General features: G+C 36.0%; 1 protein-coding gene across 1 annotated transcript in view; it reads right to left on the minus strand.

Moving 5' to 3' along the window:
• The window catches only part of TASOR2 (transcription activation suppressor family member 2), a gene marked incomplete at both ends in the record, with an annotated part of 65111 nt that overhangs the window by 20719 nt on the left and 28954 nt on the right, over window positions 1-15438 (minus strand). The window contains 6 exon segments of the mRNA XM_084254020.1: window positions 1018-1260; window positions 5677-6393; window positions 10008-10070; window positions 10168-10240; window positions 13560-13663; window positions 14290-14390. Coding sequence (XP_084110146.1) covers window positions 1018-1260; window positions 5677-6393; window positions 10008-10070; window positions 10168-10240; window positions 13560-13663; window positions 14290-14390 — 1301 coding nt within the window.

Raw genomic sequence — 15438 nt, forward strand, 5'->3', positions numbered from 1 at the left:
AGAAATAGGGATGTGTGGGGGTCAAGATCATATTATGAATTCTCTTGAGCAACAACTGAAGAGTTTACATTTGGTATGGACACCAAAACTACACCATGTGGTTTAGAATGACATAAGAGCTTTTAAAAAATATTCAGTTATAAAACAATATTAAAGAAACTAACCAAGAAAAGTAAGTTCATCCATAATTCTATCAAACCAACAAAAACAATAGTTTCTTTCTCTGATTTCCCACTAAACATGAGATTTGAAAAGAGCTAAAAAAAAATAAAATAAAAAAATAAAATCGATGGAAAAAGTAAATCTTCCTTTAATTTAAACAAAACAACACAACACAATACTGCAGATAAAGTCAAATTTACAGATTTTGCAGACTGAAAGAACTAAACTATGCATGGAAAGAGGAAAGTTAAGAAGGGGCAAGGACCACAGAAGAGCTGGTGTGTGATCATTTCACGGAGAAGAAGTCGACAGTGAGAGCGGAACTTTCAGGTAAAGAGGCTATGTCTAGCAGTGGAAATACAGAACTAGGAACTGTCAGTTATTTATTTATATAACTAAACTTTATTATTCACTTAAGCAAAAAAAGCCAAACTGCTTTTAAAATAAAACTAATGCCTTTTAAAACCAAACAGATTCTGGATTAGTGTTTTGAGCAATCTGTTTACAATTCTCTTTGGACAAAAACTTACGACTTTCTGCATTTTATAGCTGACTATGGTCTACAACAATATTGCCAGATACTATTTGCTTCTGCATTCAGTCATTAAAAAGGCCACTATACTTTAAATTCACACAGTTCAAGTTCAATAGGGTGTATTTTCTGACGGAATGAATCTTTGCACTTTTCTAATTTATTTACAGTAGAAAACCAAGTTAGTCTTGTGACTGTCTGAACTAAAGAATATAGCAAGAATTATTGGTAGATTTCATCTGTTCTTATTTCAATACACTATCTTACAATCTCAATTAGATCTGTATGGTGGTGTTGAAATTTACAGGAAGAGTATTTCTTACCAGGTTCTGGCTGCTTTCTGATTCTGGGATTCTGATTGTCTTTCACTATATTTACCCTCTGTTTGTGTGGAGATTTCTTCACAGATGGCTTAGCCCTTGGAACAGTTTTGACTGGAGATTTCTCTTGTTTCTTTGCCCATTTAGCATTCGTTGCCACTGGAACATCTTTAGAAATAGGAGCGTCTTGGGTTTTCCTATCCAATATGGTAGTCTGTACAAACTGTGCAGTCAGTACTTCAGCACCTTATGTAGAAAAGACACCATTTTTTAAGGGGTGGGGGGCTCATAATTACCATTTTTAAGGGGTAGGGGGCTCATAATTTACCAGTTTTTTCTTTCATTTTAGGGGGGGGTTGTTTATTTTCAGGGAGTATCTTTAGTAATGAGGAGTAAAATGTAAAATGACGTATTTCATTAAGATTTTTTAACAAAGCAAGAGTTAAGATTTCATATAAATATAAAAATATCAACTTGCTAAGTGTCTATCAAGTGAAAAGTATCTGATTAATAACTATAAAAACAAGGCACGTAACAAAAAATAGGGGCCTCCCCAGTGGCGCAGTGGTTGAGCGCTGGGTTGCGAAGCTGCCAGCAGCCTCTGCAGTGCCGGTTCGATCCCCGGCCGGCCGCCGGGCGAAGGTCCCACATGGCGCGCAGAACTCTCCTGCCGCCGGCTGCTCCCCTCAGCAGTGTGCTTCGGTCCTTCTGCCTGTTCTGCTCCCCGCTCTGGCTCTGGTGGATTCTCTCACCCTCCCGCGCTTCTGACTGTACCCAGTGCTTGTATAAATAAATAAATAAATCTTTAAAAATATATATATGCACATATATCTTTTTTTTTTTAAAAAAAGATTTATTTATTTATTTAAAAAAAGCACTGGGTACAGTCAGAAGCGCAGGAGGGTGAGAGAACTCACCAGAACCAGAGTGGGGAGCAGAGCAGGCAGACTGAAGTACACTGCTGAGGGGAGCAGCGGGTGGCAGGAGAGGTCTGCGCGCCATGTGGGACCCTCGCTAGGCGGCTGGGGATCGAACCGGCGCTGCAGAGGCTGCGGGCAGCTTCGCAGCCCAGCGCTCAACTGCTGCGCCACCAGGGAGGCCCTACATATATCTTGATAATCTTTCCTGACTGATGTGGCAAACAAGGCTGAGTATGCTAGTTCACAGCATTGGGAGAGGAGTAATTCAATTTATACCAAAGCAATACACTCCCATAAGGTGACGGAATTAAAAAATAATCACACTATATAGAGAAGAGATTCTATATTCATAAAGATCCATCTTACATCTTTCACTTTACTACTCCTAAGAAATGTAAGCCCTACTACCACCAGAAAAATGACCTTGTAAGAGAATAAAAAGGAAGGTATGCTGAAGAAAGTCTTCACCAGATTTAATTTCCTACAAATCTATTAAAATTGTTCATCTCTCTTTCTGGACCTACTAAACATAGAGCTTCCATATGATCCAGCAATTCCACTCCTAGGTATTTACCCAAAGGACACAGAAACATCAATTCCAAAGAACACCTGCACCCCTATGTTTATAGCAGCACCATTTACAATAGCTAAGCTTTGGAAACAGCCCAAATGCCCAAAAATAGATGACTGGATCAAGAAGATGTGGTACATATATACCATGGAATATTACTCAGCATTCAAAAAAGATAAACACATGCAATTTGCAGCAACATGGATGGCGCTGGAAGGGATCATGCTCAGCGAAATAAGCCAAAAAGAAAAAGAAAAATACCAGATGGTCTCACTCATAGCAGGAATCTAGAAAACTTAAATAAGGGACCAAGAAAATGAATAACTATAAGAAAGTGAAAATCAAAATCAACAAAAAACTATGAACCAGAGAAACTTTTTGGGGGGTGGGGAGCGGGAGGGGAGGGATTGGGGTCAGAATGGGGGGGTTGCAATTGTATGGGGAATATAAAAATAAAATTTATTATTTAAAAAAAAAAAAAAAAAAAAGAGAGAAGCCGAGAAAGAAGCAGCAGAAGCCGAGAGAGAAGCAGAGAATGCCGGAGAGCCCAGATAGAGTGAAGACTTGCTGGGGGCTGGGAGGACTGCCAACCTCTCGGCCCCCCAGTACCCCTGCCTGCCATGTACCGGGTAAATCCCAATAAAAGACCTGCAAAAGCCAAAAAAAAAAAAAAATGTTCATCTCTCTTACAAATGCTCAGTAAAAGGCAGAGGCAAAGAGAGGAAATAGTTAAAGGCAAAGGCAAGTGGGATAAAACTGGATCTATCAGCTTACTAACACAACAGAAAGTATTTCAATCTTGTAAGGCTTAAAAAAAGTTAACTATTCCCCTCTTAACTTTACATAGTTTCAGCTGTTTCCATCAAAAAACTTAGACCCACAGATATCATATAAAATAATCACATATGAATCACTTGCAAATATTTAAAATTACATTTTACAGAAAACATTTCTAACTGAGAACAAGAAACTTATTACTAAACATCTTAAGAAATTGTGATGACTGCTAATGAAATACAGGGGGTTAAGAGAATATAGTAGCTTAAAAAATCCCTAAGATTAATTTCCTTCATGCTAAACTATTATAGATAATAAAGCAGCATATTGGTTTTTAATTTTTTGAACAAGACTTCTCACTCCACTCACATTTTCCATAGTTTTTAGCATAAAGAAGAATATTTAAATCAAGAGGAAACCAGTTAAGACTAAATTAAGAGGAGAAAGATGAGATGATCAAGACCTAGGAAAAGTTTCTACCATCTACACAGGCAGGAAGGCATATCTCTTACAATATAGGTCCTGAAAGGAAAGAATCACGGAGCATAAGGTGAGCCTGGTGGGGAGTATTTTGTTCTTGTGCTTTACACCTAACCATGCTTCTCAAACTGCAGGCAGTAATTCACCAGTAAAGTGTAAATAAATAATGTTAATAAGTCACAACCAGAATGCATTCTTAAGTGGAAGAGAATAGAACAGAAAATATCAGATTCTGGGCCTCCCTGGTGGCACAGAGGGTTGAGTGCAGCACTGTGAAGCTGTCCGCAGCCTCTGCAGTATGGGTTTGATTCCTGGCCAGTTAGGGAGATATCCACATGGCATGGCAGACCGCTCCTGTCTCACCCGCTGCTCCCCTCAGCAGTGTATTTCAGTCAGTCTGCCTGTTCTGTTCTCCGCTCTGTCTCTAGTGAATCCTTTTACCCTCCCGCGCCTCTGGCCTGTACCCCAGATTTTGTATAAATAAATAAATCTTTCAAAAAAAAAATCAGCATCTATTTCACAGTTAAGGTAAATGATTTTTGAAATTTTTGTTTCAGTCGTGTAGGGATTTTCATGTATTCTAGACTATAACATAAACATTTCTTATGTGGATATAATTTAAAACATTTGAGAAACATTGACAATGTATATGTTGAAATATAGATAATTTATCCAACACATTAAAGTAAGCTGGTTCATATAAAGCAAAAACTCAGTATGATAGGTTTGGAATTTGTAAATAATTATATAGTCTGATTACTACTGCTTTATATTGCTGTACGTTCCACCATCCCCCTAAATACACACATACACACACCACACACACACACACACCATTTCTCACACTATAATGGGCCAATAATAACTATTTGTTAAACCATAGGCTCAAACCTTAATTATCTAGAAATCCTGGGGATTTGCATATATTTGATACTTCCTCTTTGAGTACCAAAATTTCTAAATTCAAAATACTCTAGATAAGGTTTGCAAAACTATTTAGGAGCCAGATGATAGACATTTCATTTTTGAAGACTAATTGGTCTCTGTCACAACTGTTCAACTCTGCCAGCACAGTGTGAAAATTGCCAGACAACAGGTAAATGATAGGTTTTTGGCTACCATTGTTTATGGGGAAATTATAAGCACATAGTTCCTATTTTTACACGAAGAAACCTAAATGTAATATGAGATGACTCTAAGCCAAATCATGATTTTGTCATGCGGTTTGACAAAGTTTATCTGACTAGACACTAAATGGCTTGAGACACTGATTCTCACTCAACTTTTAGGGGGCATCAAAACCACCTGTGGACCTGTTTATTTATGTATGTATGTATGTGTGTGTGTATGTATGTATGTGTGTATGTATGTATGTATACAGGTCAGTGTACAATATTTAGATAGGTCTGTATCAGGACCCAGATGACCATGTTTAAAATTCTGATACGTTCAAAGGACTAGAAATTCTGTCTCAGACTGCTTTACATTTGGAGATACCAGGTATTTCCTCCCCCTTCTATATATGCTCAGGCAAGCAATCATAGCAATCATTGCTCTTTGCTGTTACTAGTGTGCCTGATTTTAGAAGACTTCCCCCAAGGAGGGGCTTAGAAATTGGACAGCCTGGATAGCCATCTTTCTTGGAAAAATACAGAAATTAAGTGAAATTAAGCTTACAAGTGAAATTAAGCTTTTCATGAATGGGCTTTTAAGATATTTTACAGTTGTTCATCTGTTACCTACATTAGTGGTTCTCAAACTTGAGCATACAGACAAATCACCTGAAGAGAAATGCTGGCATTTCTAACAAACTTCTAACCAATGCTTCCAAGCAACAATCCATACTGATACAGAGAGGTACAATGTTAGAATACAAGTCATTACAAATGTTCATTTAATATAAATCACGCTTACCTCTTTTTCTTTTCTGAGGAAAATGTCCTTTGACTAATTTTAGAGTTGTTGGATATTCTGAACCCTTGTCTGCTTCAGCAGGAGTTCTTTTGGGGATGGAGAGGCTTAAGTTCACCGTTTTACTGTGTTCCACAGACAGTGTGCTTGCGTTTCTCTTAGGCTGAACTCTCAGATTTGATGCTGGACTTAATGAAACTAACATGCCTTGCCTTGCTTTAAATGTTTCTTCAGAATCCTTTTCTGTTCCAGTTTCTTTTCTGGCTTCTGCCTCTGAGTCAAGAAATTCAGGATCTGGAGTCATAACTAAAGAAAATCCAGCATCACAAATTCCATCAGAAATACAAGGAGACTGAGGATGCTCTGTCAACAAATCTAATGTAGTAGATACTTCCAAAATGTAACCACTAGGATCTGAAAGATATGACTTCAACTGAGTTAAAGACTGTAAAGGGCACTTTTCAGCTGGAGGAACCAAGTCAAAGCCATTGGACAGTTTGTCAAACAATGCAGTCTCTTTAATTTCATCCTGAGAAGCAGCCGTCAATGAATTTTTGTCTGCCTTGTGCAATTCTTGGAAATTATGCCTTACTAATGTGTTTAAACAGATTCCGTCTTCAGTAAATGATTTCTTTGCTTCCAGCAGGGCACAATTAAGGGCAGGTAAAACAGGTACCACCTTCAATGAGATATCATCTTCAACTTGCAAGTCTCTCATTCCTAAAAAATATATACACATATGAAAAATCTGAGGTTTTTATAATTTTATAAAACTGCGTTAGGTTACAAAATTATGGGATAGTTAAATAAGATAAAGTTTAACATGACAGAGTGTTTCAAATGATAACCTAAATGGCAATTAATACAAGACTTACGGGTACAATTAATATGTTTCTCCATTTATATAAATATCTCACACACATGAAAAAGAATTACTCAAATATAATCACTAAGTTAGGATAAAGGTGGAAGACTTGCTTCTAGCACCTTAGGTAACCAGGAGCCCACTGTGAATTCAGTGTGCTGTCACCACAGTACCAGCTTTGAGAGCTGGTATATCTGCTTTCTACTTAATTATTTCCTGCTTTTAAAATCTATCTCATTTTGGGACTCCCTGGTGACGCAAGGGGTTAAGACACAGCACTCTGAAGCTATCCACATCCACTGCAGTACAAGTTTGATCCCTAGCCAGGAAGGTGGCCCACATGGCACAGCAGGCTTCTCCTGACTCAGCTGCTGCTCCCCTCAGCAGTGTATTTCAATCAGTCTGCCTGTTCTGTTCCCCACTCTGTCTCTAATGAGTCCTCTCACTCCCCACACCGCTGGCCTATACCCTTGTTCTTGTATGCATAAAAAAATAAATCTTTAAAAAAAAAAATCTCATTTTATTTGTACTTTACATTAAATACTTCAATTTCTTTTTAGAAGTTACAATAAACATCAGCTAAACTGAAAAAACATAAATTTCTAACCCCCAAGTTTCACAGTTACAATTAGTGTTAATTTCACCACCTTCTTTACCAAATGAAATAAAAAATATTTTTAATTAACTGAACTGAATTGTCTGTATTTAACTTTCTCTTCCTGACTGAAATGTCAACTCTCTGACTTAAATGCTTATTTTTTTTCAGTAAATCAATAACCAAAAGTAAATAGTACAAGAAAAAAAAAGGTCAGGTTACTGAGAACTGGGTATAAAATCCTAAAAAATTTAAGAGCTTATTAGTAACAAGATTCATAAATAACAAAAACCTATTTAGCCTATTAACCAGAATTGTGACTTATACCTTTTTTTTCTTTTAAGATTTTATTTATTTATTTAATTTATTTATGCATACAAGCACTGGTACAGTCAGAAGCGCGGGAGGGTGAGAAAATTCGAGTCAGAGCGGGGAGCATAACAGGCAGACAGACGAAGTACACTGCTGAGGGGAGAAGCGGGCGGCAGGAGAGGTCTGCGGCCATGTGGGACTCTCGCCTGGTGGTCGGGGATCTAACCGGCGCTGTAGAGCAGCTTCGCAACCCAGTGTTCAACCACTGCGCCACTGGGGAGGCCCTATACCTTTCTTTTTAAAGAAAAATTAACTGCAGGTTTAAGAAACATCAAGTTATTCCTTACTAAAAATATTCACACTCAAACAGGCATTAGAAAAAGAATGATAAATAGGAATATACTGGGAAATGTGACTAGACATGAAAATAAAAATTCCTTTCTTTGAAGTTCATCATTAATAAAGTAACAAATGACAGAAAAATTTAAAAAATGTTCTTATTTACTGCTAACAATATTGTAATTTAATTTACAATAGAGTAGTATTTGTCCAAACAACGTCATTATTTCAAGAAAGAATTGGAAAGGCAGAATTCAATGATTTGTAATATATTTTTAAAAAATGTATAGAAAAGAAAATTTTAAGTCCGTTAAAGTACCACTCAATTTAAAACCTCAGTATAAAATAACCTTTGAATAACCCTAAGTAGAAAATCTCAAGGAACAAGAGGACTGCAACACAAGACTCCCAGAGCTGTTTAATAGTAAACAGTGAATGGTACAAGTTCTAATGATTCTTTTTTTTCTTTAGATTTATTTATGCAAACAAGAACTGGGGTACAGGCCCAAGGTGTGGTGGGGTGAGAGGATTCACCAGAGACAGTGGGGAATAGAACAGGCAGATTGACTGAAGTATACTGCTGAGGGGAGTAGTGGGCGAGTCAGCAGAGGTCTGCTATGCCATGTGGGTAGCTCCCTGGCCACTGGGGATCGAACTCGTACTGCAGAGGCTGCAGACAGCTTCACAGTTGAGTCTTAACCCCTTGCGCCACCGAGGAGGCCCCCCTAATGATTCTTGTTTGAGCAAAATCAACTCTTACAGAAGAGGGAGACAATAGGGATGATAGCGAGAAGCCAGCTCGAGAATCAGCTATTAGACCTTGGGTAAATTTAAGAGTCAGTTTCCATATCTTTGAAATGGTTGTAATAAGAATACCTATTTTAAGGGCTGCTAAACAGTACAATGCTAAATAGTAAATGCTTAAAAAATGCAAACAGCTTTTGCCATTATGGTTGTTATAACTGGAAATGTTTTGTTTATTCCAAAGTACTCTTGCCTAAGAAAGTGCAGCTCTTTGCCTTGAGTAACTGAATACAATTAAGAAAAAAAAAACCGGGGCCTCCTGGGTTGCGAAGCTGCCCACAGCCTCTGCAGCGCCGGTTTGATCCCCGGCTGCTCCCCGGCCTCCGGAGGAGGGTCCCACATGGCGCGCAGACCTCTCCTGCCGCCCCATGCTCCCCTCAGCAGTGTACTTCGGTCCTTCTGCCTGCTCTGCTCCCCGCTCTGGCTCTGGTGAATTCTCTCACCCTACCGCGCTTCTGACTGTACCCAGTGCATGTACAAACAAACAAACAAACAAACAAATAAATACATGCCTCTTTAAAAAAGAAAAAAAAAACCACTCTAAAAACCCATTTTTGTATTGGTTATAGTCTTACAAATACTACATACAACTTTTTAAAAATATACATAGTATAACTATAAAACGAAGAAAATTCCCTCCTATAATAGGAAGAAATGACCATCTACTTACATTTTTAATAACTGTTAAAGAAACAATTATTATTTTCTAGATGCCTAGCACTGTGAGGTGGTAGGGATACATTAGTATAAAGGCAGGGGGAAAAATAATGAAAATATTTAAATTATGTTGATATACTTGGGGACTCCTCATTGAGGGAAGAATGGTGGCAGGAATCAATGAAATCATATTTAAAATGAAATCTGGTAGATATCTGTAAGAATAGGCTACATGGGTATTCATTACCCACCCACCACCTCTCCAAGAGGATTTTTAAAAACTTTTCCCCTAATTGCCCTCTGAAATTTTAATATCACAGATATACTTACATCTGCTTATATAATGAGTAATATATTTTTGCCAAGAGTTAGTTTTTGGTCCTGGCAGTCAACACCACTTGATCAAGTCCAAACAGAGGAACCTGCACCTGTGAAAGCTGTAAGACCTACTTACTTGTTAGACTATGAGAAATGCATCTCCTAGCTACTACTGTTCAATAACAAATGAATTCAGTTTGGACATGCTGAGTAAGGACTATCTGCGACATCTAGGTGAAAATGTCAAAAGATAGGTGGATATTTGGGTGTGAAGCTCAATGGAAGGCTAAAATTGTAAAGGTGACAAAGAACAATCATGAGATTAAGGAAAAGAATTACTGAACAGAAGAAAATAGGTGACAGGGTCATGTGCTGCTGAACCTCGTAGACGAGGACTGAAAAAAGCCAACAGATTTAGTGAACTGTAAGTCACTGTGCCCTTACCTGTTGACAGGGATGAACAGAATAAATGCAACCCATGTAGACCCATCTGTTCATCTCCATTATCTACACAAAATAAAAACAAGAAAGTTAGGTTGTTGACTTTTAAAACAAAAATAAGCAAACTGAAAAAAATTTCTTTATTCAAAAAATTTGTCCTTACTTGTTTCTGATATTAAGGCTGATGATGTAAGTAAAATGAAAAATCCCCGATCTTCTAAGCATTTGATGATGGCCTTAAACATTAAAAAAAAAAGTACATGAAAAAAAATTCAATTCCTCTTTTTCCTTTTTCCCTCTACTACATTCTTCTTCAGAGAATTTTGAACTCATGAAAAGTAAAAAAACAAAAACAAAAACTTGAAATGTTAGTGCTTCTGGGAATCAGAAGAGTATCAGGACCTGAAAGTTCTGGGACTTGTTAGGGCAGCATACTAACTAGAACATCAAGGGTTAGTTTTTGGTTAGTATTCAATTATATAATAAATCAATGAGAAAAGACATTTTATTTTTTCATTGAGATACATGCTATTTCTTACTGCTTCTACATAGCCAGTCTGTTACCATTTAGCCAGTACAAAATTAAAGTGAATCAGACCATTGACCAGCATCTTAAGGCCAAGTTTACATAAAACATAATCATAGAATCCTGGAACTAGAAAGATTGAAAAACATCATCCAATAAAAAAATCCTTTCCACACTATTCTAAGAGATGAATAATAATAGGAAATATGACAATCAAGCACTGTGGCAACAAGAAATGCAGAGGAAAATAAATTCTTCCTTTAATTCTATCAGTCTTCAGTGGAATCTTGAGCTCAAAGAAAAAATTATCATGAAATTCTAATGCTCACAGTAACTAAGGGAATTTTCCTCTCAGGTAGCACGGGAAGTTATCTAAAAGTTGTTCTTCTAAATAATAAAAATAACAGCTCTTTTCCACTGTTCACCGTCCCAAGAACCTATACATCCGTAAGATAAAATTCAACATTCATAAACTAAACAAAATACACTTTTATACAATAAAGGAATGAAATCCTTTATTTGAAGAACAGATAGGATATAAGCCTACAAATATGGTAAATCAATCAATTATTCAGCAACAATGAAAGTACAAAAGAGAAACTTCTAATTATATTACAACTAACTTAGGACACAGATACTTCGCTCACAAAGAACAATCATTTTTGTGAGTCTCCACACATTTCTATTATAGCCCCTAGGCAACTGACAGTTTACATTTTTGTCTCTGTCAGTCTTACAGCCCCTAGATAGCAGGGACTATTTATTTTGTATCTTTGCTTTTCACACAGAGTAAGCACTCAAAAAAATTGTTGAATAAACATACCCATAGTTATATATGCTTACAACTTTGGTATGTATTAATTTACAAATAGGTGTAATTTTCATTTGCTTTTCTATTGGTGTAAAAAGTGAAAGTGACAAGTTTTACCTATAATAGTCTGCATTTTAATTTTGTAGTATAGATGAAAAGTAAAATTCTCTTAAAACTATTTATTTCTGGCTTCTAAAAAAAAAATGAGCAAACAGAACAAATATGTAGTATATATTTTATTAGTCTCTCAAACTATTTACCGGTGGGTTCCATTTCTCTTTCAGTCTTCTTGATTCTTCACAGAATATTTTAAATACTACTTCTAGCCTCTTCCATATACACAGAAAAATAGTCATAAATATCCTTAACACTTTTTAAAAAGGAGACCTCTGTACCGCTCTTGATGTTCAGGATCCTAGACACAAACCCATATATGCTTTACTCTAGGGACATTTATTGTTTGTCCACTATACATACCAGGTGTTAAGATGTCAAAGATGCTTAAGACACGATACCAATGAATTCAATGTCTAGCTGGGGAGACTAGTATGTACAATATCCACAATATAATGAGGTAAAAAGCATGCAGTACTGAGGCAGAAGGACCCTATGTGATGTGATTTTCATAAGTAATTATTATTATTAATAAGCAGGTTTCAAAGCAAAGTTCTGTACTGTCTCTAACTTTCAGTATTATAAGCAAAAAAGGTCCACTTATTAATGCTGATTTTGAAAATAGCTTTGGGCTTTCTTTTAATTTTGAAAGAAAAAATGGACCATGCTACTTAGAAAACCAGACTACTACCCTACAGAAGATACTCAGTATCTCTCCACTCCATACCCAATCTCTAAGCCAGGCCACACCTCCTTAATTACAGAGCTAAGTCTTCTGCTCTGGAGCACCACTAAAGATTGGGAGAACCGACCTTGGATCCAGTTCTTGGAGGCAGGCTCTTAATGGCCTGGGTTTATCAGTGCAGTCCACTCCCTTTTCAGTTACTGTTGAGGAATATGTAGATGAAATACAATGTTCTAATGAGACTGCAGTCATGGTTTGGGTAAGGAATATTTCTCTCCTCTGGAAGTGAAAAAAAGTATGTAGCCCTGATTGGCAGCCTCAAGACAAAAATATTGCACAGAGGAGGGTGATATAAAAGAGAAAGAATCCTGCACAAACAGTACACGAACTTATCTTATTACCTAGATTTTAAAAGCAAGCCTGTTTAGTCCCTTCATTTTTCAAGCTGGTTTGATCACACTTAATCACACTTCACAGTGTAGATACATGCTCTTTTTACTTGATTTCTTGCTATCTACTATGGCGATTATTCATCAAATCACTAAAGTGGCCCATCCTTGCTACTAACTATCCCACATTTGCACCATTTCCTTTGGGATGTTTAGGAATCACTCACTATAAAGTTAGCATTTACTCACAATGATTACCCATGGTTAACAACAGAAGTCTTTGGATTATTATATATTTCTCAGTAGAATACTTTTTACACTATGGAAGAAACTGCAGAAACAGCAAACTTTTTCCTCCTTATAAACCTATGGATAGACACGGATCACTTTTAAAGCTGTAGCCTACCAGGACCTCCCTGGTGGCCCAAGGGATTTGTCTCAGAACTATCAAGTTAATTGCCAGCCAGTGCAGCATGCGTTCAATCTCTGGCCAGGATGCTAACCCAGATGGTGCGGCAGACCTCTCCTGTCTCACCCGCTGCTCCTCTTAGTGTATTTCAGTAGATCTGCTTGTTCTGTTCCTGATTCTGTCTCTGGCGAATCCTGTCACCCCCTGCACTTCTAGCTTATACCCCAGTTCTTGTATGTATAAATAAATAAATCTTTAAAATATAATAAAAAAAATAAAGCTGTAGCTTACAAATGGTCCTATGATTAAGGAAATACAAGGAATCTATGTAAATCTGTCATAAAACAAAACAACAAAGGACTGGAGAAAATGGTACTCCTATTATTACAATGGGAAGTATAAATTAACTCATTTATGAACTGTCATGTTTTACTAGAAACAAAAGCAAATGAAAGGATAAAAATGTTAGTCAATAAATATATCAATAATATGCCAATAAATATTAAATGATGAAAGTCCTTTAAGAAAGCTAAAATAATTCCCGGCTAGGCACAGTCACTAAATAATAAGATATCAATTTCTGTATGGAAAAAAATTGTACTTTAAATTGATGGTTCTTACCAATTGTTTATTTTTAATGTATTTTGTTAGTTGATCTATCTTTTCCCCTTGTTTGTTTGATAGTTCCACCTTATACGTATTGAAGCACATATCCTGGTTAAAGACTAGAGAAAATCAGAAAAAACATGTCTTATTTTAAATGCTATTATGCTTTTATATAACCACCTTACTCATTTTGTATGTTGCAAAGATGAAAAAAGAACTAGGATAGGAAAACTATTAAAAAACATTTATTAAAAATGTTTATTAAAAAACTATTAAATAATAAAAAACATTAATTTTTTAAAAATTTAACAAAAAACATTTATTAAAAACTAGGAAAACTATTAAAAAAACATTTAAAAAACATTTATCATTCAATGTTCTTATAAAGCTCCTTAATAAAGTTTCTGTATAATGTATTTGAAACTGCTTTCACTTATATTGATACTACTATAAGATTAATAAAAGATACTATATAAATAAAGACACTGGTGTTCCATGAATTAATCTAAATGACCAAGAAATTCCCCCATGTTCTCTTTATTCTTCCACTAATAAATAAATAACCAAAAAACTGTTCTCCTTAAAAGGAATGGTATGAGTCCCCAACTATTTGGAAGGATATCTAATTGATTCCCCTTAGTGTTCTATTATAAAGCTAGTCTTTGCCACCTTAGATGAAATGACTTTTTATAATTTCTAGTTGGCCTTCCCTGGATGAGCAGTGCATTATTACATTTGAACAGACCTGTTTGCTCCAAGTAATTCTGTTTTTTAAAGACAGCTTCCGGTAGTCTTTCTTTCAAAGATGATACTTTCATTACATATTTAAAATCTAGTTCATGTGGTCTAAAAAATATCAAAACAACAATATTAAACAATGTAATAAACAGTAAAACATCATTATTTTTGGTTTTCTAATAAAAATGCAAGCTAAAATATCCTAAGTACCAAGAAGTCCTTAAAATTTATAAGACTCCAGGTCAAATAATGTGCTTATTTATAATTACAGGTTTTCAAATATATAATCCATAGACCATGGTCTGCAGTTATGTTAGTATTTTCTGAATGAATGTTATTTTCATATAAGCAAAATATTCAGATGTGTAGAAGAACTGTGCATACTGGAATGAGAATTGAAATCTTTTGACAATACTGAATTGCCTACCACTCAGTACAACATAAAGGACCACATCCAGATCTTGTATCATTTCCCATGAATACTTTTCTTGAAACTCATTTTAAACATTTGTAGACTTCCCCCTAAATACTTCCACTTAAATACTTCTGTATCCTTCCCCTTCCCCCTAAAAACTTCTGTATCCTAAAAAATGGACATATTCCTTATAGAACCACAATTAGCAAAATCAAGAAGTTAACAAAGCTATAGTACCATTTTTTTAAAAAACATACAGCCCTCACTCAAATTTTGCTAATTGTTTCACTAAGGTGGTTTATAACAAAAACAAAACAAAACAAAACAAAAACAACAAACCAACCCTGGTTTATGATCCAACCTGGGATGTCACACTGCCATTTTAGCTATGTTTTCTTTAGTTTCCATCAATCAGAAATAGTTTCTTCCTTTCCCTTTATCTTTAATGAGGCTGCTTGTTTTTTTCCTAAGATTATACAGCACTTACTTTGCAAAGTCCCTCAATGATTCCTTCTTCTATTTAGACTGGCAGGAACACCACAAATGACACTGTGCCATTCTCTGTGCATCTTAGTAGGAGGCACATGATGTCTGGTCACTTCACTTGAATAAAATGGCTTCTTCCAGTTATTCCTACTGTATAGTCTCTACTTTCCCCCTTTTGTTATTAATAAGTATGGGGAAACACTGTGAGATATACAAGTATCACCCAACTTTCACCTACTAATTTTAGTAATTATT

This window comes from Talpa europaea (assembly GCF_964194135.1).
Source record: "Talpa europaea genome assembly, chromosome: 14".
NCBI lineage: Eukaryota > Metazoa > Chordata > Mammalia > Eulipotyphla > Talpidae > Talpa > Talpa europaea.